Below are 22,767 nucleotides of genomic sequence, written 5' to 3' on the forward strand. Positions count from 1 at the left end.
GACCGAAAGCTACTGAATTTGAATAACAGACTTCCAATTTTATTAGTTTTTTTTTAAATAGAACAATTAATGAGTTAAGAGCCATGTGGCCCTAAAGTCTCTATTTTTTCCTGCTTCACCATGATCCAATTCAAGATACTGCGTCATGCATCACGTGGTGGGCTTTCCCCGTTCACGCAAGGCATTGTGGGATACAAATTTGAAAGGAGAGAAAAATGGAGGACGTGAGTGTGCGAATGAAACGTGAAAGACCGACTACTGTAACGGAAAGAAAGCGAGAAGAAAAGACGTTATGTATGAAGGAAAGGAAACGCAGGACCAAACTAATAAATATGGGCGCTCAGCGAGCACCTCGGTGTGATCAGCTGTTCGTTTAGCGACAGAATGATGGAACTGTCAGTGCACGCTCAAAGGGAAACCTGTAGATGGCAGTAATGCAACACTGTGGATGCCAGCTGCTGTAAAACCCAAAAGAAGAAGGTGAACCTGCGCATGCGCACACGGACTTCCTCTGTCTGCTTGACTGCGCCAAGCTGGCGATTTCATGCACATTATTTGCTTTAATCCCCTCAAATTAAATAACTTCCCAGCCACAGAATGGCCTGATATTTTGTGAGATATTACAGAAATGAACATGTATCACAATCACCACATTTCAGACGGAACTAAATCTCATAGATTTTATGAAATCAAAAGGCTGTCTCACTTTAAACTTCTCACCAGCATGGCTCAGGAAAAACAAATAAAATGCAAAAAAAATTCTAAGAATATCAACAATCAATTAGAAAAAAAATCGTGAAAGCAATATTTTTCTTTCAATTCAGATATATAATAAGAGATATGTTTAATATTACTGTAAATGGAATTATCCGCGCATGCGCACTTATTCTCTGTCACTTTCTTTGGCAGCAGGTGCCTCACGCATGCGCAGTACACTGACAAGCGAAGTGTGTTGCGCATGCGCAGTACAGAGCGCCGCTTAGCGCTCTGTGTGTGCCACTGAGACAGCAAAAAAAAAAAAAAAAGAAAAAACCCGGTACCTCAGAAAATAAAGATAAAATTAAAAATAATTGCCGTGACGCTGGTGAGGAGATTTCTTATCACCGGTTAGATTTCATCTGAGAGGTAAAATGAATGTAATTTAATTCCAAATATTAAAAAATAACTTTAAAGCAGGAGTCGGGTGCTGTGGCTAAGCTAAGCCTGTGGTAACTAGGAAGCCGGTTGAACTAATAATTGTTAGCTAGCTAACCGTTTTAGCCGATTAGCATGTTAGCGCTATTACAGTGTGTAAGCTAATGCTAAACCAGCTAATAAGTTTATTATTGCTAATGTTAATGAGATGACGTAATAGCCAAAGGTTAGCTTAGTTATTTAGCTCAGGGTTTATTTTATTCTAAAATGAACGTAATGTCTTGTTGTTGTAAACATCTTTTATATTATATTATATAAACTCTCTTCTAATAGCAGAAATGAATGAGCCTGGAATTTGTGGTTTGTGTATAAATATAAATAAATTACATAATTTTAAAATGGAAGATAAATGCAAATCCTTAGCAATTCTTCTGATATATCATTAGTTTAATTTTTCCTTTTCTGGCTTATCAAATTTTTTTCCTTTTTATCCAGACAGCAGTTCCTCACAGAAATCCACTCGTACACATTTGTTCTATTTGTCTGATTTTAATCAGTGAATTATTAATCTCAGAAGTGAAACCAAATCAATCCTGTGTTCAAGCATTTAACATAGAAATCAAGAAAACTATTTTCTCACTGATTAGTGTGTTATTTGTGTTTAACTCAGTATTAGAAATTATATATGATGTAACACTGTGGCATGATGGTATGAAGTTTATCTTCGAGTGGTGAATGTACAGATCACGAGTGAGTGAAGTGAACAAGTGGAAATATTTTTCAGCACGAGAAGACAAACTTCATATCTTCACACCACCATGTAATGTTCTTAAAACTCATTAAAATAATTTTAATTTTGAACCAATTCACCGTTTTGACAACGTGTGTCGGGAAAACACTGGGAGTGACGTCATCAGAATGAAATATCGGGAAATATGTCACTCAGATCCGTGATGTATTTAGTCTGAAAAATGCGAGTTTTTCAACACGGGAAGGTAAACTTCATATCTTCACGCCAATGTGTGATTTTCTTTTTATTATATCGACACATTCACAAAGTCCCCAAATTTATCAAAACAACTCCCTGATCGATTTCCTCATGAGTGAGATATAGAGATTTATGTCATGGTTTCGGTTCTCCATGTCCTGGATGGAGCTCGTATGAAAAGTACTAGTGGTGTATTTCCCAGTAAAACACTCGTGTCTGTATAATATTAATATCTATAGTTGCAGTCCTGTCCAGCGTGTTCCCCATGTCTCACCAGAAATCAGCTGGGATTGGTTCAGTAGCATAACCGGTGTAAGCAGTGGATGGATATAGCTATCGGATAGAGCTACTACCATTTCTCTTCTGGTCAAAAGAAAAAGAAAAAAACACTGGACAGGCCATGCCCACAAGAAACTCAGTACAAGCATTTCTTTTCTGAAGGTTAATAATAAAATGCCTGATTCGCTGCTTTTCTGTCCTGCAGGTGTTTGGGGTATCGCCGCCTCAACGCTCCGTTTCTCTCTGAAGTCGTCGTCTCTTCCTGTGCCAAACTGTCGGACATGTCAGGTCCAGTGCCAAGCCGAGCACGGGTTTACACTGAAGTGAACACACACCGGCCCCGGGAATACTGGGATTACGAGTCACATGTGGTCGAGTGGGGGTACGGAACACTACACACCGAGCTGTCTGTCTCTGTACCTTTCAGGCCCACTTTACACGGGGACGGTCTGAAACAAAAATGCAAAAGTCTGTTTTCGTTCTCACTTTTTTCTGCGTCTACACGACCGTTTTCAAGGAGGAAATCTGCGTCTATACGGTGACGCATAAATGTGTGGAATTCAATTGGATGTGCATGCCAGGCGGCTAGGTGGTGCTGTGAAAGACCTCCGCTATGTCTGCATGCATGCGCAACGTCTTCCGTCTTGTCTGATCTGCACATCTGCACCGCGAAAACTTTGACTACTCTGGCTATGGTAAGTAAGAAAGTAAGTAAAAAAGTAAGAGCATACTATACCCGCCTCTGTTCATTAACGGTATATGTGCAGATTCGGTATAGATGTTCGAAGGACTCCTGGACGTTTATTAAAGCTGCCAGAGCAGCTTGAAAGTCTGTTGGATCGATGTAATCAGACATGCTCTTACTTTTTTACTTACTTTCTTCCTTCCCGGGCTGGCATGTACAGTTTATGACATATGTATGACGTAAACGCGTACCCGACGTGAGCAGATCCAAGCAGAGTTTCACATATTGGGTAGTTTAGACGGATATGCAACGGGGGCTGTTTTTAACTTATCCACTCTGGAAGGCGTTTTCAATTTTTTCCGTTTTTCAGCCTCGGAAACGCCGTCCCCGTGTAGACGAAAGGCACTTCCGATAAAATATTTAGTCGTTTTTACCCGACAGCGTCCTCGTGTAAACGGGCCCTCAGTCTTGTCTATCTGTCTCGATGCTTTATGGTCCTGTCTCCCCTTCTGTCTGTGTGACCCGTGTCCTTAAGTGTAATGAACACTGTGGATAATAAACGAGAGACGAATGTTTGCTTGTGACGTGATTTTTAAAATCTTCTGAAATGTCTTTGGAGACGTCTTTCTCTCTGAGTCTCAGGAGTTTTCTGGTTTATCAAACCTCTGATCATATGAACTTGTTTCGTAGAAATCAGGATGATTTCCAGCTGGTGCGGAAGCTTGGGCGCGGAAAATACAGTGAAGTGTTCGAGGCAGTAAACATCACCAACAATGAGAAAGTGGTGGTGAAAATACTGAAGGTGAATGTCCAGCACTATTAAACACAAAGTGTGGAAACGTGTGAGTGTGAGATTGTAATCAGTGCGAACTCTGTCCATCAGCCTGTGAAGAAGAAGAAAATAAAGCGTGAGATAAAGATCTTGGAGAACCTGCGAGGAGGCCCAAACATCATCTCGCTTGTGGACATCGTCAAAGATCCGGTGGTGAGAATAAAAATAATTTTATTATGTTTCAGTTGCTTGGAAACCTAAAAAGCAGTAATGAATGTTATTTAACCCTAAAGTATATTGCAAGCTCCTTATTCTGTCCTTTAATGCAGTACATCATGTGTGTGTGGTGCTGTTCTAGTAAATTAATCAGTGGCAGGGTGGTGTGATGAAGCAGAGTTACTGTCCCTACCCTAGAGTTGGTTATTTTCCTATAAAAGAATGACTGGATGTGTTTTATTCCACTTACACCACAGCAATTTGACATGGTTTTATTTTTTATTAAAGAACAACACACACTTTTTATCCATTTATAGTTATATTTAATATTGAAGGTCTCGCTTATGTTAGAGAAGCTATAAACAGTCGTTCCCTCACCAGACTCTGTTTTTTCTCTCTCTTTAACTTAAGACAAAAAAAAAAACGCAGCTTGTCAAGGGATTTTTTTTTTTTTAAATTCCTTGTAAACTTAAAGGTCCAGCTTTACCTGTGAGTGTTACAAGGTAATGATGCTGGAGAGTCCTTCCATAAACGTGTCCATACAGAAAGAAAACTTAACCATGTCAAGGTTTTTTTTTTTTTCACGGTGAGCTGAATAATCGATGTTTGTTTGACTCTACAGTCCCGAACTCCTGCCTTGGTTTTTGAACACGTGAACAACACAGACTTTAAGGTAATTACTAAAATAATACATAGTTATTGCTTCCCTTTTACCGTGCTTCTGTATCAAAAATAAAAATGGAGCACAGTTTGATAACTGCTTGACTTTCTTTCTTTCTTTCTTTCTTTCTTTCTTTCTTTCTTTCTTAATAAAGCTTCTAGGCAAATTAGAACACTGAGAAAGTGTGCCAATATTTGAAATGTCAAAAGTAACAATATATCGTATGTAAAATATCACAATATATCCTGTATTTGATTATCAGCACGTATCTGGTCAGTGCTTTACCACAGGGCTGAGCGATATGATGATATCAAACTAATATCATGATCATTTGTCACAATACACTTTTCTGAAATCTGTGGCTTATTGTATGTTCAGGAATTTTTTTTTTTGGACAAATTATGACCCCTGGTTTGGAAGCAGCTCTTTGGTTGATAACATTTTATCCTTAAAGTGCATATTCTGGACCAATTAAATTTTTTTTTACATGAAAGTATGTCCCTTTACACACTCATCCAGAAGGGTAATTTTGCACAAGGCCATCTGTCTACAGCAGGAAAAAAAAATGCGTCTGGAAAAATCCCAAGGGATTCTGGGGCCAGATTCGTGACGTCACCCGCAGAAGCGCCAGCAGGCTGCGCGAGCTTGCAGGGTTTCAGTGCACAGCCTGTGTAGACCAAGTGCTCCCATTTCTCTCTCATTGTCCGGTCTTTTGGGAAACGATGAGTACTAATCCCGTCATGATTGGTGTTGCTACACCCTCCTACGATACATCTGTTAACCATTTTAATAATTGCGCGATAACGTTGAAGAAATTTGCAGAAAACCACCAGGTCGTTTTCTCATAAACAAACCAGCGCTGACGTAGGATTCAGAGGGAGGCGTCCCGCACGTGACGCCACGAAAATCAATGTTTAACGGGAAATCCAAATGCCAAGTTTTTTCAGACCTCCTGTGGGTTCACCACCCACAGAGGTAGCAGTAGGGGACTGGTGCAATGTGGATTGGGTGGCAGTCGAAGGCAGGGGCCTCGACGACCTGATCCCCGGACACAGCGGCTGGCTGTTGGGACATGGAATGTCACTTCGCTGGGGGGGAAAGAGCCTGAGCTTGTGCGGGAGGTTGAGAGGTACCGGCTAGAGATAGTCGGGCTCACCTCCACGCACAGCTTGGGCTCTGGAACCCAGCTCCTCGAGAGGGGCTGGACTCTCCACTTCTCTGGAGTCGCCCGTGGTGAGCGGCGGCGGGCTGGTGTGGGCTTGCTTATAGCTCCCCAGCTCAGCCGCCATGTGTTGGAGTTTACCCCAGTGAACGAGAGGGTCGCCTCGCTGCGCCTTCGGATTGGGGAGAGGGCTCTTGCTGTTGTTTGTGCCTATGGCCCAAATAGCAGTATAGAGTATCCGGCCTTCTTGGAGTCCCTGGGAGAGGTACTGAGGAGTGCTCAGACTGGGGACTCCATTGTGTTACTGGGGGACTTCAATGCTCACGTGGGAGATGACAGTGACACCTGGAGGGGCGTGGTTGGGAGGAACGGCCTCCCCGATCTGAACCCGAGTGGTGTTTTGTTATTGGACTTCTGTGCTAGTCACGGTTTGTCCATAACGAACACCATGTTCGAGCATAGGGGTGTCCATAAGTGCACGTGGCACCAGGACACCTTAGGTCGGAGGTCAATGATAGACTTTGTAGTCGTTTCATCTGATCTCCGGCCCTATGTCTTGGACACTCGGGTGAAGAGAGGGGCTGAGCTGTCAACTGATCACCACCTGGTGGTGAGTTGGATCCGCTGGCGGAGGAGGAAGCTGGACAGACCTGGCAGGCCCAAACGTATGGTGAGGGTCTGCTGGGAACGTCTGGCCGAGCACTCTGTCGGGGAGGTCTTTAACTCCCACCTCCGGGAGAGCTTTTCCCAGCTTCCGAGGGAGGCGGGGGACATTGAGTCTGAGTGGACCATGTTCTCTACCTCCATTGTGGACGCAGCTGTTCAGAGCTGTGGCCGCAAGGTCTCCGGTGCCTGTCGTGGCGGCAATCCCCGAACCCGGTGGTGGACACCGGAAGTAAGGGATGCCGTCAAGCTGAAGAAGGAGTCCTATCGGGCCTTGTTAACCTCCAGGACTCCCGAGGCAGCTGACGGGTATCGGCAGGCCAGGCGTGCTGCAGCTCGGGCAGTTGCGGAGGCAAAAACTCGGAACTGGGAGGAGTTCGGGGAGGCCATGGAGAAGGACTATCGGTCGGCCTCGAAGAAATTCTGGCAAACCGTCCGGCGCCTCAGGAGGGGGAAGCAGTACTCTGCCAACACTGTTTACAGTGCGGGTGGGGAGCTGTTGACCTCGACTGGGGACATTGTCGGGCGGTGGAAGGAATACTTTGAGGATCTCCTCAATCCCACCGTCATGTCTTCCACTGAGGAGACTGAGGCTGATGACTCAGAGGTGGACTCGTCCATTACCCAAGCCGAAGTCACTGAGGTGGTTTGCAAGCTCCTCGGTGGCAAGGCACCGGGGGTGGATGAGATCCGCCCTGAGTATCTCAAGTCTCTGGATGTTGTGGGGCTGTCTTGGTTGACACGCCTCTGCAACATCGCGTGGCGGTCAGGGACAGTGCCTCTGGAGTGGCAGACTGGGGTGGTGGTCCCTCTTTTTAAGAAAGGGGACCGGAGAGTGTGCCCCAATTATAGGGGAATCACACTTCTCAGCCTCCCAGGGAAAGTTTACTCCAGGGTACTGGAGAGGAGAATTCGACCAATAGTCGAACCTCGGATCCAGGAGGAACAATGCGGTTTTCGTCCTGGTCGCGGAACACTGGACCAGCTCTATACCCTTCATAGGGTGCTCGAGGGTTCATGGGAGTTTGCCCAACCAGTCCACATGTGCTTTGTGGATCTGGAGAAGGCATTCGACCGTGTCCCCCGTAGTATTCTGTGGGGGGTGCTTCGGGAGTATGGGGTTCGGGGCTCTTTGCTAAGGGCTGTCCGGTCCCTGTACGAACGGAGCAGGAGTCTGGTTCGCATTGCCGGCAGTAAGTCAGACCTGTTCCCAGTGCATGTTGGACTCCGTCAGGGCTGCCCTTTGTCACCGGTTCTGTTCATAATTTTTATGGACAGAATTTCTAGGCGCAGCCAGGGGCCAGAAGGAATCCTGTTTGGGAACCACAGGATTTCATCTCTGCTTTTTGCGGATGATGTTGTCCTGTTGGCTTCTTCAAACCAGGACCTTCAGCATGCACTGGGGCGGTTTGCAGTCGAGTGTGAAGCGGCTGGGATGAGAATCAGCACCTCCAAGTCCGAGGCCATGGTTCTCGACCGGAAAAGGGTGGCTTGCCCTCTCCAGGTTGGTGGAGAAGTTCTGCCTCAAGTGGAGGAGTTTAAGTATCTCGGGATCTTGTTCACGAGTGAGGGAAGGATGGAGCGTGAGATCGACAGGCGGATCGGTGCAGCCTCCGCAGTGATGCGGTCGCTTTACCGGTCCGTTGTGGTGAAGAAGGAGCTGAGCCAAAAGGCGAAGCTCTCAATTTACCGGTCGATCTACGTTCCGACTCTCACCTATGGTCATGAGCTTTGGGTAATGACCGAAAGGACAAGATCGCGGATACAAGCGGCCGAAATGAGTTTCCTTCGCAGGGTGGCTGGGCGCTCCCTTAGAGATAGGGTGAGAAGCACAGTCACTCGGGAGGAGCTCGGAGTAGAGCCGCTGCTGCTCCACATCGAGAGGAATCAGCTGAGGTGGCTCGGGCATCTTTTTCGGATGCCTCCTGGACGCCTCCCTGGGGAGGTGTTCCAGGCATGTCCTCCCGGGAGGAGGCCCCGGGGAAGACCCAGGACACGCTGGAGGGACTATGTCTCTCGGCTGGCCTGGGAACGCCTCGGTGTTCTTCCCGAGGAGCTGGCCGAGGTGTCTGGGGAAAGGGAAGTTTGGGCTTCCCTGCTTAGACTGCTGCCTCCGCGACCCGGTCCCGGATAAAGCGGAAGAAGACGAGACGAGACGAGACGAAGTTTTTTCAGAGGCGGACCAGTTCGCCTCAAATGGCTTGATTTCAACTGAATTTTTCTGGTATTGTGCAAGGTAAAAAAAATTGCACAAAATGCAAAATGTGACATATTTGACCAAAGTTTAATGTAAAATAGTAGAATTACATTGATCTTGCTCCTGAATTTACCCGTGATATGCACTTTAACCTGTAAAATTGATCATTTTCGCTTCTCCTTTTCAGTGTTGTAATTTGTTCACGTCGTTTGTTAACTTGTTTATCATGATGCATATTGTTATTAAGGGTGGGAGATTTGGTCAAATGGTCACATGATGATCTTTTGGGGTCGAATCACGATCTGAATCACAGTTCTCCTACAGGTTTAGTTGAGCTCATGGGGTCAGTTGTGGTGATTAGTTGTGCACATGTTCACCTGGATACAAAGCCTGTCACTTTAACTCGAGGCTAACGGTCCAACTCAAATCTGTGCATCCTGTTTTCAATCTGATTTTATTTCAAAAGTTCTGACAGGAAGTGATTTGTGTCTCCGCCTCTTTCAGGATGTTGGTCCGCTCGCTCCTATTCTTCATCCTCTTGCTGTCTTCTGTTTACAAAATAAGTTACACATCTAAGATGAGCGTCTGCTGAGTGTCGTCCTAATTGTGTCACAGTTTTGCTTAATTTGTGTGGAATAACCGCCAAGGAGGTTATGTGATGTTTTCAGTGCGGTTTGTTTGTAAGCAGGATCGCATAAAACCTACCACCCCAGTTTCCATGACACTTAGTGAAAGGGTGTAGCTTAGGCCAAGGAAAAACCTGTTATGTTTTTGGGGAGCCAAAAATGTAGTTTCACTTTCGTTAATGTTGTGAGATTGGCCTTGGTGGACATCAGCGCTCTCTGAGTGCCCTTCTAGTTTGTTTGTTTGTGTATTTGTTTATGTCTCATGTACTGTGATATATTTTTTTAATCATGTATACAGTAAATCTGCATGGTCAGTGCTTTTTATTCTCATTGTGTAAATGCATATATTTTTTTAAATATTTCCTTTTCTATCTTATCAGCAACTCTATCAGACATTGACGGACTACGACATTCGGTTCTACATGTACGAGATCCTGAAGGTAGAACATTAACCAGTCGTGTTCTAGCTATGCGGAATAAACTCGTGTTTCTCTTTCATTATATTTATATTTAATGGTTTTTGGGTTTTTTTTTTCTGCAGGCCCTTGATTACTGCCACAGCATGGGGATCATGCACCGAGACGTCAAACCACACAACGTCATGATTGATCACGAACACAGGAAGGTACGCAGGACAGATTCACAGCACCAGCTGAAATGGTGTCGAGCTGTATTTCGTTTCGGGTTTTTTTCCCCCACCATATTAAACAGTGTAATTGTTTTTTTTAAATTCCCTTCAGCTGCGTCTTATTGATTGGGGTCTCGCGGAGTTTTATCACCCGGGACAGGAGTACAATGTCCGAGTTGCCTCACGCTACTTCAAAGGACCAGAGCTTCTCGTCGACTATCAGGTCAGAGAAAGAATTTTACGTTAAAATAGCCAGTGTGTTATTTCATTTCTTAAATTCAGATAACAGAAATCTGAACACTTCATATCAGGACAGATCATTAGCTGCTGTCATCATGCTATTCAGTACAACATGAGTCTAATGAAGCCCAGCTCGTTTTCTAATTATCCGCGTCTCATACCTGCGTTCCAGATGTACGATTACAGTCTGGACATGTGGAGTCTCGGCTGCATGTTGGCCAGCATGATCTTCAGGAAGGAGCCTTTCTTCCATGGCCATGACAACTATGACCAGGTAAACAGCGTCTATGCCGTTGTTGAGCTTCTGCACCTGTTTGCGAGTCTTTAACAAATCAGCAAACAATAAAAAAGTCGCAGTGATCTCGTCTAAAGAGACCGCACAATACCAGCGTTTTCTGAAAACAATACTGAAGCTTTGAGTATCAACAGCACATATCCATCCATACTTATCTCAATTATTCTTCTCTTTAACAATCTAGCCATGTCTCCTTAACATGACTAAACATCTCCAGTTCGAATCAAAATCTTTTCCAAATTCAATTCCAGTCTTTTCTATTTGTTACAGAATCAGATCGAATTCATTCTTCTTTTTTTTTTCCTTGATATCTGATCCATTTTGGGTTTTGTATTGTTTGTTTTGCTAATATTGGATCATTGACATCTCCAGTTCCAGCCAATCACAGGGATGCGCTACATTAAAATAAATAAATAAATACCATCTTGTGTTTACACTAGTCACTCTTGTGTAGCAGTGCAGATGCACTTTAATCATCACACAACCAACTGGAATGAGTTTTCTGTCGAATGATCACCATAAACATCTGTTTCCATGCTTCTCATTAAGACCATCTGATTGGCTGTAGTATGAACTGCAGAAGACAAACCACTCATTATGGACATCACTAACAAAGATGGCAGACAAAACCTAGTATGTGTGATGCAGCAGGACTGTGCATCTCCTGCATATTTGGTGAATTGTTGGATCCAGATGTAAAAAAAAAATGATTTACTCCAGGATTTGCATTCGGATTAATGACGCTGTTGTGTTTCTGATCTCTGTGTAGTTGGTGAGAATAGCCAAAGTCCTCGGAACTGAAGACCTCTACGATTACATCGACAAATACAACATTGAGCTGGAACCTCGCTTCAATGACATCCTGGGAAGGTGAGTGTGTGCGGATGAGCTGACAAGCTCACAGAGTATCAAGTATCAATAAAGTATCAAGGAGTTTAGATACCGGAACCAAATGCTGTCCATAAATAAGTAAATAAATAAAGACAGCTTGAAGTGCACCAGGAAAACTCTGATTTCTTTTTGTTTATGGGCTTTAATAAAGTGTTTTGTTTTAGTTTATTGTTTAATAGCAGGAATAGCGAAGCATTGGGAATAGCGAAGTGGACGGAATAGCGAAGCATTGGGAATAGTGAAGCTTTGGGAATAGCGACACGTATGGAATAGCGAAGTGTACGTAATAGCGACGCGTATGGAATAGCGAAGTGTACGTAATAGCGACGCATCGGGAATAGCGAAGCGTATGGAATAACGAAGTATTGGGAATAGTGAAGCATTGGGAATAGTGAAGTGTACAGAATAGTGAAGCATCGGAAATAGCGACGCGTATGGGGTATTGATGTATATGGATGACTTTTTATTAATAAAGTTTCATTTATTAGTTTACTGTATTAACAGTGAAGCGTGTGGAATAGCAACACATGAAGAGGGAAAAGAAAGGAATACTGAAATGTATGGAATGGTGAAATGTGGGGAAGAACAACAAATATGAAATACTGGAGTATACATTTTTCGATATGTTTTTAATATATTATCGCCTTCTCTCTCTCCCTCTCCTCTTTCTCATATTGTATATTAAATTGTAATTTTACTGACCCTGACCCAGTTATGGCAAAAAAGAAAAGATACTGTATGGAATGCTGTGTTCGTTGGGCGGGATACTGATCAGGCCAGGCTTTTTCCCATTTTCTTTCGGTCCAGATTCTGTCTATAAAACTGCATTTTGATTCGACAGAGCAACTCTAATCACCAGAGTCTGTGTGAAATGGAGTCTTCCTGTAATATCCAGTCAAAGGAGAAAAAATGTGGCATGTCATTTGGAATATCGGCTTCTGTCTGTACCGTTATATCAGCGCAGATGTGAAGCTCAGAGGGATGAGTTAATGCTAAACTAAGTGACATTTTTACATTTACTTTTTAGTTTCTTTTTAATTTTTGGACGTAAGAAAGCTTCCATTGTGAATGATAGGAAAACTTGTGTGTCGGGGAAAAGTATAGCTTCGTAATGTGATGTAACTCCGTGTGACGGGGTTCCTGATATTCCGTATCCTTCCTCTTGTCGCCTGTGTCGCTGCAGACATTCGCGTAAACGATGGGAGCGCTTCGTACACAGTGAGAATCAGCACCTGGTGAGTCCCGAGGCTTTGGACTTCCTGGATAAACTGCTGCGATATGACCATCAGGCCCGACTGACGGCGCGGGAGGCCATGGAGCATCCCTACTTCTGTGAGCTGCTCGTCACTGCCGATTTATTTTAGTCCTGCCTCTGAGTTCTTTTCTCTTCATGCTGTAAATTTAACCCCCCTCTCCATCTCCTCCCCCTCCCCATCCTCTCTTCTCCACACTTCAGACCCTGTGGTGAAGGATCAGTCTCGCATGGTGGGGTCCGCTAATGTTCCAGCACTCAACACCGCAGTGAGCACCGCCACACTGATCACAGGTAAGAACAGGAAGTGAGGTCATGCAGAACCACTACTCTCACTTCCTCCACTCATCACTCAGATACAGGATAAACCCTGAGATTCACTTTCACCTTTCAGCCATTTAGACCACACAGGTGACGCTGTCATGAAGTGTCCACATTAAAACACACACACACATTAGAGGGGTCAGAGCACAGTTCTTGTATTATTATTATTATGCTCTCTTCTCCTCATCCTTCTTCTCGTAGGTATTGTCTTTCTTCTTCTCGTTTGTCTCCTACTTTCCTTCTTCTCCTCCTTCTTAATCTCTTCTCCTAATCCTCTCTCCTCCTCCTGCTCCTTCTTGTCTCTCTTTCTTCTTTTCCTTGTCTTTCATCTTATCTTCTCCTCTCTTGTTCTCTTCCATCTTTCCTTTACTCATATTTTTCTCCTCTTTCCTCCTCCTTTGTCTCCTCTTTCTTTTTGTCTTTCTCCTTATTCTCCTCCATAAGCTTCTCCTTCTTTCTTCAGCTTGTCTTTCTTCTTTTTATTCTCCTCCATAATTTTCTCCTTATTCTTTTCCCTCCAACTCCACGTTCTTCTCCTCCTCCTCCTCATTTCCATTCTCCTCCACAGTCTTCTCCTTCTTTCTTCATCTTCTTCTCTGCTTCTCATTTCTTCTTCTCCTCCTCCTCCTTCCTTTTCTCCTTTTTAAGGTATATTCTGGGTCTGATTCCTCATGGTAGCCGCGGGGTCTTAAAAGTCTTAAAAAAGTCTTAAATTTAATATTCCAAAATTAAGGCCTTAAAAAGTCTTAAATTGCTTTGCCCAAGTCTTAATTTTTTAAACAAAGGTCTTAAATTTACTCATACTATTCTACAATGTGAAAACGTGGGTTTTGCGTAACATCAGTGAATTTCTTGGAGTATGCGCAAAGAAAGAAACAATATTGATACATTTTCGCGCTGGCGCAATCGTCGGAGTCCGTGGTGGAGAGGAGACTCCGTGAATCGCAGCATGGGGAAGTGTCGTTTTAATCAGCAGTGGCTTTCAGATGAAAGATATCGTGATTGGGTGAGGGAGGTTCCTGGAAGCGACGTTGAAGCAAGAGGCTGTGTTTGTCGAAAGGCCTTCAAGTTGTCCACTATAGGTCATTTTGCTTTAGAGTCTCACATGAAGAGCTCAAAGCACATTGCATCTGCCCTCCACCGCCACCAGCCCATCGCTCAGTTCTGCATGGTTCAATCTCCGAATGCACCTGGAGTTGGCACTAGCACCGAGGTGGGCAAACTACGGCCCGCGGGCCACATCCGGCCCATTGGCGTTTTTAATCCGGCCCGCGGAAGACAATCATATAAACGCGATTGAGCAGATCTATATTTAATATAGCTTCAGTGTTATCACGTAGACAGGTGTTCTAGAGATCCGTCTTTCCAGTCAGTCGTATTCATGCGAGATTACATTTGCAGAGTGGTGCAGCGCGTGCCATGGAAGTCATTCTGGCGCCCGTGCCACTGATGATCTCGAGAACACAGGATAAAACTTTACAATGAGTGGTCCTAAAAGAAGAAAAGTGGACAGTGAGTGCCGGGTGTTCAATAAAGAATGGACAACTAAATATTTTTTTGCTGAAGTCCGATCAAAGGCTGTATGCCTTATTTGCAAAGAAACCGTTGCAGTTTTAAAGGAATATAACATCAAATGGCACTTTTCCTCCAAGCATGCTAATTATGCTAACAACCAGTCAGCGCAAGAACGGACGAATACAGCTCAGCGGTTGCTGAGTGAATGTGAGTATTAACACTTTCTCTTTTTAAAATTATGTTGGAGCTGTAATAAGATGGTAGTCACATGTTTACAGACATAATAATATAAAAAGTATAACTCTTAGTAATTTTGGTTGTCGTGGGTGGCTGCTGTAGTGCTGGTGTTTGTTTTTAAGTACCGTGTGCTTTTGGGTGTCTGCTCCGCCCCTCATTTACAGTGGGGCAAAAAAGTATTTAGTCAGCCACCAATTGTGCAAGTTCCTCCACTTAAAAAGATGAGAGAGGCCTGTAATTTTCATCATAGGTACACTTCAACTATGAGAGACAGAATGGGGGGAAAGAATCCAGGAAATCACATTGTAGGATTTTTAATGAATTAATTGGTAAATTCCTCTGTAAAATAAGTATTTGGTCACCTACAAACAAGCAAGATTTCTGGCTCTCACAGACCTGTAACAACTTCTTTAAGAGGCTCCTCTGTCCTCCACTCGTTACCTGTATTAATGGCACCTGTTTGAACTCGTTATCAGTATAAAAGACACCTGTCCACAATCTCAAACAGTCACACTCCAAACTCCACTATGGCCAAGACCAAAGAGCTGTCAAAGGACACCAGAAACAAAATTGTAGACCTGCACCAGGCTGGGAAGACTGAATCTGCAATAGGTAAGCAGCTCGGTGTGAAGAAATCAACTGTGGGAGCAATTATTAGAAAATGGAAGACATACAAGACCACTGATAATCTCCCTCGATCTGGGGCTCCACGCAAGATCTCACCCCGTGGGGTCAAAATGATCACAAGAACGGTGAGCAGAAATCCCAGAACCACACGGGGGGACCTAGTGAATGACCTGCAGAGAGCTGGGACCAAAGTAACAAAGGCTACCATCAGTAACACACTACGCCGCCAGGGACTCAAATCCTGCAGTGCCAGACGTGTCCCCCTGCTTAAGCCAGTACATGTCCAGGCCCGTCTGAAGTTTGCTAGAGAGCATTTGGATGATCCAGAAGAGGACTGGGAGAATGTCATATGGTCAGATGAAACCAAAATAGAACTTTTTGGTAAAAACTCAACTCGTCGTGTTTGGAGGAGAAAGAATGCTGAGTTGCATCCAAAGAACACCATACCTACTGTGAAGCATGGGGGTGGAAACATCATGCTTTGGGGCTGTTTTTCTGCAAAGGGACCAGGACGACTGATCCGTGTAAAGGAAAGAATGAATGGGGCCATGTATCGTGAGATTTTGAGTGAAAACCTCCTTCCATCAGCAAGGGCATTGAAGATGAAACGTGGCTGGGTCTTTCAGCATGACAATGATCCCAAACACACCGCCCGGGCAACGAAGGAGTGGCTTCGTAAGAAGCATTTCAAGGTCCTGGAGTGGCCTAGCCAGTCTCCAGATCTCAACCCCATAGAAAATCTTTGGAGGGAGTTGAAAGTCCGTGTTGCCCAGCGACAGCCCCAAAACATCACTGCTCTAGAGGAGATCTGCATGGAGGAATGGGCCAAAATACCAGCAACAGTGTGTGAAAACCTTGTGAAGACTTACAGAAAACATTTGACCTCTGTCATTGCCAACAAAGGGTATATAACAAAGTATTGAGATGAACTTTTGTTTTTGACCAAATACTTATTTTCCACCATAATTTGCAAATAAATTCTTTAAAAATCAGACAATGTGATTTTTCTGGATTTTTTTTCTCATTCTGTCTCTCATAGTTGAAGTGTACCTATGATGAAAATTACAGGCCTCTCTCATCTTTTTAAGTGGGAGAACTTGCACAATTGGTGACTGACTAAATACTTTTTTGCCCCACTGTATGTCCCTGTCTGCTATTATAGGTGTATTATGAGCAGCTGACCTTGCTTCTGCTTATATCTGTTCCTGGACTTTTGCCTGTGGAGGTTATTCTGATCTATGAGTGGCCTTTTGGAATATGAAAACCTGTGTTTTGATTTTTTGAGGACTGGAAATATTTCAGTGAGTGACTTTGAACCTGAAAACCAGTTTGGAGTTTTTTGCTTTCTTGAGCTGTTTTGTTTGATTTTGTGGGCTGGATGGATCCAGTGCCAAACCACTGAACTGCAAACATGTTGGCATGGTGTGGTACCCAAACTGTTGAACTGCAAACATTTTGGAATGGTGTGGTACCTCTCCTACTAATGGTGGCTGGTTGGACTGGCAGGCTGGAAGTGGATGGTTAAAAAAAAACACTCGGGTGTAAATCTACGAGTTCAGTGAAATGTACAAAAATGATATGTACTGATATGTAATTTAGTTCAATTTAATGATATGCAATTTAGTTGTGTGTATAAAATGATACAAATATACAAATACACTGGCATCCTACTCATCCTGGCAGCTCAAAGATGTAATTTAAGAATTAAGTGTGCTACTTTTCTTACTGTCACGTGTGTATTACATTTCTGGATGGATCCAGTGCCAATCTATTGAACTGCAAGCATTTTTCTGCTCTGCCTTTGTTGACTGAGAACTAAAATAAATGTCAATCTGATCTGCATTTGGGTCTCTGTCAGTGAAGGCCTTACAATAACACTAAAGCTTTTCCGGTTTATGTTCGATATGTATGAATTTGGTGTTGGCCCGGCCCGCCTGGCATATTTCAAAAGTCATTGTGGCCCCTGAGCCAAAAAGTTTGCCCACCCCTGCACTAGCACCACTGTCGAACGTCAGCAGCATCAGCCAAGCCAGACACCATCGGCAAGGCTAGCAACAACACAAGGGCCGAGCAGTGGCATGATGGGTGTCGGTGGAACCCCAACACTTCAGGCAGAGGTGCTCTGGATTTTAAAGACAATTACGGAACACCACTCGTACAGCTCGAATGAGGGCATAAGCGAACTCTTTAAGGCTGTGTTCCCAGACTCGGAAGTCGCTACAACATTCTCCTGTGGAAAAAAACAAAACGTCTTACAGAACAAAATTCGGTCTTGCTCCTTATATAACGGAGTTGGTCAAAGACGTTAATGAGGCAACTGGTGGATTTCTCTCATTGTGTCTCTTATCTATCCATCTCCACATCTATGTCTTCCCTCCCTCCCTTGTTTACTAGGAGTATTTACATTTCTTTTTATTCTTCAAAATGTAAAATGGTTGAAGCAAGTTGAATGCTGGGAAACTAAGACGAAGGGTTTGTCTGTTTATCATCTCTGGGTGCATGGTCATAATTAGTTTAGAGACCGTTCTTTAGGCCTTGAGTTGGGCCCTCGGTTTGGCTTTTTGACTGGTGAGTGCACACCATTGTACCAATGTATTGGTACGCCAATTGCATTTTTGTGCACCTTTAAGAGACTTTCGGCTTACCTCTTTTCTATTGATCTATCTATCTCTATCTCTCTTCCCATCTATCCCCCTCATCTCTTATCTATCCATGCCCCTCTGTATCTCTCTCCCTCCCTCGTTTACAAGGGTACAAAATGTAAAATGGTTGAAGCAAGTGCTGGGAAATTAAGACAAAGAGTTTGTCTGTTTAGAGTGTTGTGAATGTTTTGATATTTTATTGAAAAAAAAAATACATCCACATCACTTTTTTATTTTAAGTATCATCTCTGGGTGCACGGTCATAATTAGTTCAGAGACAGTTCTTTAGGCCTCGAGTGAGGCTCTCAGTTTGGCTTTCTGACTGGTGAGTGCACACCTTTGGCATTAATGTGTTGGTATGCCGATTGCATTTTTGTGTACCTTTTTAAAGGAACAGTCCACCGTACTTCCATAATGAAATATGCTCTTATCTGAATTGAGACGAGCTGCTCCGTACCTCTCCGAGCTTTGCGCGACCTCCCAGTCAGTCAGACGCAGTCAGACGCGCTGTCACTCCTGTTAGCAATGTAGCTAGGCTCAGCATGGCCAGCGGTATTTTTTGGGGCTGTAGTTAGATGCGACCAAACTCTTCCGCGTTTTTCCTGTTTACATAGGTTTATATGAGCAGTGATATGAAACAAGTTCAGTTACACAAATTGAAACGTAGCGATTTTCTATGCTATGGAAAGTGCGCACTATAATGACAGGCGTACTAACACCTTCTGCGCGCTTCGGCAGCGCATTGATATCTGAGCTCCGTATCAGTGCGCTGTCGAAGCGCGCAGAAGGTGTTAGTACGCCTGTCATTATAGTGCGCACTTTCCATAGCATAGAAAATCGCTACGTTTCAATTTGTGTAACTGAACTTGTTTCATATCACTGCTCATATAAACCTATGTAAACAGGAAAAACGCGGAAGAGTTTGGTCGCATCTAACTACAGCCCCAAAAAATACCATTGGCCATGCTGAGCCTAGCTACATTGCTAACAGGAGTGACAGCGCGTCTGACTGCGTCTGACTGACTGGGAGGTCGCGCAAAGCTCGGAGAGGTACGGCACAGCTCGTCTCAATTCAGATAAGAGCATATTTCATTATGGAAGTATGGTGGACTGTTCCTTTAAGGCCATGACGTGGACCCTACGTTGTGCTCCTTTCTTCCAGGTTTAGACTTGGTTTTTTGTCTTGAATGTGAAGATTCGACAAGCAATGCACATAATGACTTAAGTATATAACTTTTATAATAAAAGTATTTTTACTTGAAACATTTGTCATTATTGGGAATTTGATCTGGTGTTCTATGACCGCATAATGGGTGCGATGTAGGTCTTAATTCTCATTTAAGTGGTCTTAAAAAGGTCTTAAATTTATGGTGGTCAAACCTGGGGAAACCCTGTTCCTAAAGCCTGTGTGTATTGGATTAGTTTATTAACCTTTAAAGTTGATGATCGAGTAAAAGCCTTTGATGAGAGTAATACGGAGTGATGTTGATTCTGAACTCAACTTTAACATGATGATCTCATTCCTGGATTATTATGCGTGTGTGTGTTTATTTGTTTTATTATTAATACCCTTGTTTATTTCCCCTCCCCCACAGGGATCGCTGCTCTTCCTGCCTCCACGGCTCTGGGCCCGCTCGCCGGCTCGCCCGTCCTCTCAGCTGCCAATAACCTCAGCGCTGTCGTGCCCACCGCTGCTGCCGGAGCCACACAGTGACCCCGAGGGACGGACAGCCTCTGGCCTCTCGCTTCAGCCTGCAGGGGATGATTGGAAAAGTGTTCCTCTGTATGCCCCTCCCCCTGCTCTTCCTGGTCCCTCCCCCTTTTCTCTCTCCTACGCCACACTCATAAACATTCACCTCAAGTTAAACAAACTCTACTGGTTTAACAGTTACCTGAACCGTACGGACTACTCTGTGTGTGTGTGTGTGTGTGTGTGTGTGTGTGTGAGAGAGAGATGGAATGATGATGTTAAGCACATTTTTCCCGCATGTTAGAAAGGAAAAGTGTGTGTGAAGCTGATTTAGGATTAGCTCTACGCTAAAAACTCAAACACGGCTAATCACAAATCAGGTTGGTGTTTTGTTTTGTTTTTTCACCGACACAGAACCAGTGATATTTTTTTTAATTGATTTTTTATTTTTTTGTAGAACCACAGTTCCACCAGGTCGATCGTTGAGCCTAAAGGGGAAAAAATATCATGTTCAGTGTTTACATGTTTCTTCCTTCACGCTGCTCAGCTTCAGTATCACAAAACATCGTCCGGATTTTCCATCCAGTCCACATGTCAGTGTTTGTTTGTTTGTTTGTTTGTTTGTTTGTGAAAATGTTTACTGCACACAAACACAGGATGTGAATCATCACGAAACATTCACACCTCAGAAGCTCTGAGAGGTTCCTCTGATGCACACTCGGAGCTCTGACGTCTTTATTTTTAATATAATGGTTTATTTTATTTTATTGGCCTGGAAAATTAAAGTAAATTTGACTGGAAAAGAATTAGAATTAAATACAAACATGTTTTAAGATTAATCTGAGGAATTAAAGTGGTTTTATAGTTTATTTAGGGGCCCAAGCATCAGGAAGCTTTCATCAGGAGCCTTCTTTTAATTCTTCTTATTTTTCTCCTTGTTCTTTATCCTGTTTGTTTGATTTTTTTCTTTCTTCCTCCATTTTTTTCCTTCTTACTTCTTCGTTTTCTCTGTTTTTCTTATATTTCTTTTTCCTTCTTGTTTTTCTTAGTTTTCTTTTACATTTTTTTCTATTTAACAAATCAGAGCAGAAATCTAATTTCATCTCATTATCTGTAGCTGCTTTATCCTGTTCTACAGGGTCGCAGGCGAGCTGGATCCTATCCCAGCTGACTACGGGCGAAAGGCGGGGTTCACCCTGGACAAGTCGCCAGGTCATCACAGGGCTGACACATAGACACAGACAACCATTCACACTCACATTCACACCTACGCTCAATTTAGAGTCACCAGTTAACCTAACCTGCATGTCTTTGGACTGTGGGGGAAACCGGAGCACCCGGAGGAAACCCACGCGGACACAGGGAGAACATGCAAACTCCACACAGAAAGGCCCTCGCCGGCCCCGGGGCTCGAACCCGGACCTTCTTGCTGTGAGGCGACAGCGCTAACCACTACACCACCGTGCCGCCCCAGAGCAGAAATAAATAAATAAAGGTGCAAACATTAAGTCGTTTTCATTCAGATTCTTTTTTGTTCTTTATTTCCCTTTTCTTGTTTTTGTTTCTTATTTTTCTCTTTTCCTTTTCTTCTGTTTCTTGTTTTTATCTTTTTTCTGTTAACCTTCTTTTCTTCTCCTCTCATTTTGCTTTATATTTTCACCTGAGTTGTTCACTCCGGTGCGTCTCGTGCAAAACGAGAAATCGTTCCTCACTTAACATCAGCAGTGTCGTAGCATAAACACGCAACAACGTCATAAACAAGATCGTAATCATTTCTTGATGTATCGTCTGTTCTTTCCTCAACAATAAATCGTGATTATGCAAATAAACTCTAATCTCACATGTTTGTTTCGAGGTTTTCAGCTCCGTGTTGGTGTAAAAGCTTTATTGCTGAACCTCGATGGCTGTAGAGTTTTACTCGTCCTGGTGCTGCCTGTTAAACACTCGCTGCGTCCTCATGACCGTAACACCGCGGTGTTTTAAACAGAATCATGTGTGTTTAGATTCTGCAGGATCGTCATCTCTCCATCGTGTGGGATCCTGCAACAGGAAATTAATCTCCACAGAGTGTTTACTGTCTACAAACACTTCACATGGCAATATCACTTTTCTAACTAATTTTTTTATGTTCTGAAACCTGCTGCTATCCTCCTCAGATGAGCACTTCAGTGGATTCGGTTCTTCAGATGTTCTTTTTTATTTTAAAGGCAGAAATAAATATATTTAATTTCAATCCAAAAGTATTAATTCGATGTCATTTTATTCTTCTCATCAGGCAGAGCTGCACTCTGATTGGCTGATGGAGAGTACTGGGTAACCAGTCAGTGAGCTTTCTCTTAATTTATGCATTTGGGGAAAAAAAAAGAAGCCTTTCAGAGCGTGCATCTGGATTTAAAGTTTAAATCCCAAACTTTTGATTTGTACACGCTTATTTATGGAAAAAAATCTCGAGGCTTTCAGAAGCGTTCCTCACGTAGATGATTTTCCTTTTGTAAATTAAAGCCAATGGAAAAATGCAGATCTTGTGTAAGTTGTGTAGAAAAGATTTAGGTGAAAATTGTACAGTGTACAATAAACTGAGACACGTTCAGTGACATCACACCAACATCCTCAGAGCTTTCCACTTCACTCAGACTGTTCAGTGACTCCACAAAAACACAAACAGACTCACTCAGAAATCCATCAAATTACACACACACGAGTTCATGATGAGAATTGTGGAGTTGTTTTATTTTACAGTAGTGCGATGTTTCTTTTCTCCACTTCTGAGAAGATTTTAACGCCCCTTCAACATATCAGAAAGATCTTTACTCAGTATTGTGGGTTTTGGGTTTTTTTTTTTTTGAACTGCCGGCGTTTATCCATGATGTAAATCTGACACACACACACGCACCCTCTCACTCATGGTTGTATATATGTCTCTGTCCTCCTGTAGAGCAGTAGTGTTTCAGGATATTTGTGTAAATAAATGTGTTTTATTTATTGCACGTGTACAGTTTTTTTCTTTAATGTCCTTTTATATAATTTTTAGAAAAGCTTGAAA

The 22,767-nt window shown here is 43.2% G+C and overlaps 1 protein-coding gene across 1 annotated transcript; it reads left to right on the forward strand.

Moving 5' to 3' along the window:
- The first annotated feature begins 955 nt into the window (after positions 1–955).
- On the forward strand, positions 956–22,706 carry LOC132874443 (casein kinase II subunit alpha). Its single transcript, XM_060910625.1, has 13 exons — positions 956–1,125; positions 2,607–2,783; positions 3,777–3,888; positions 3,970–4,071; positions 4,697–4,747; positions 9,764–9,823; positions 9,925–10,008; positions 10,124–10,234; positions 10,424–10,525; positions 11,316–11,416; positions 12,621–12,769; positions 12,894–12,983; positions 19,630–22,706. Exons 2-13 carry the CDS (start codon positions 2,683–2,685, stop codon positions 19,746–19,748), a joined length of 1,182 nt encoding a protein of 393 aa, XP_060766608.1. The 5' UTR covers positions 956–1,125; positions 2,607–2,682; the 3' UTR covers positions 19,749–22,706.
- Positions 22,707–22,767: the final 61 nt, after the last annotated feature.

The sequence above is a fragment of the Neoarius graeffei genome, chromosome 26, assembly GCF_027579695.1.
Source record: "Neoarius graeffei isolate fNeoGra1 chromosome 26, fNeoGra1.pri, whole genome shotgun sequence".
Classification (NCBI taxonomy): domain Eukaryota; kingdom Metazoa; phylum Chordata; class Actinopteri; order Siluriformes; family Ariidae; genus Neoarius; species Neoarius graeffei.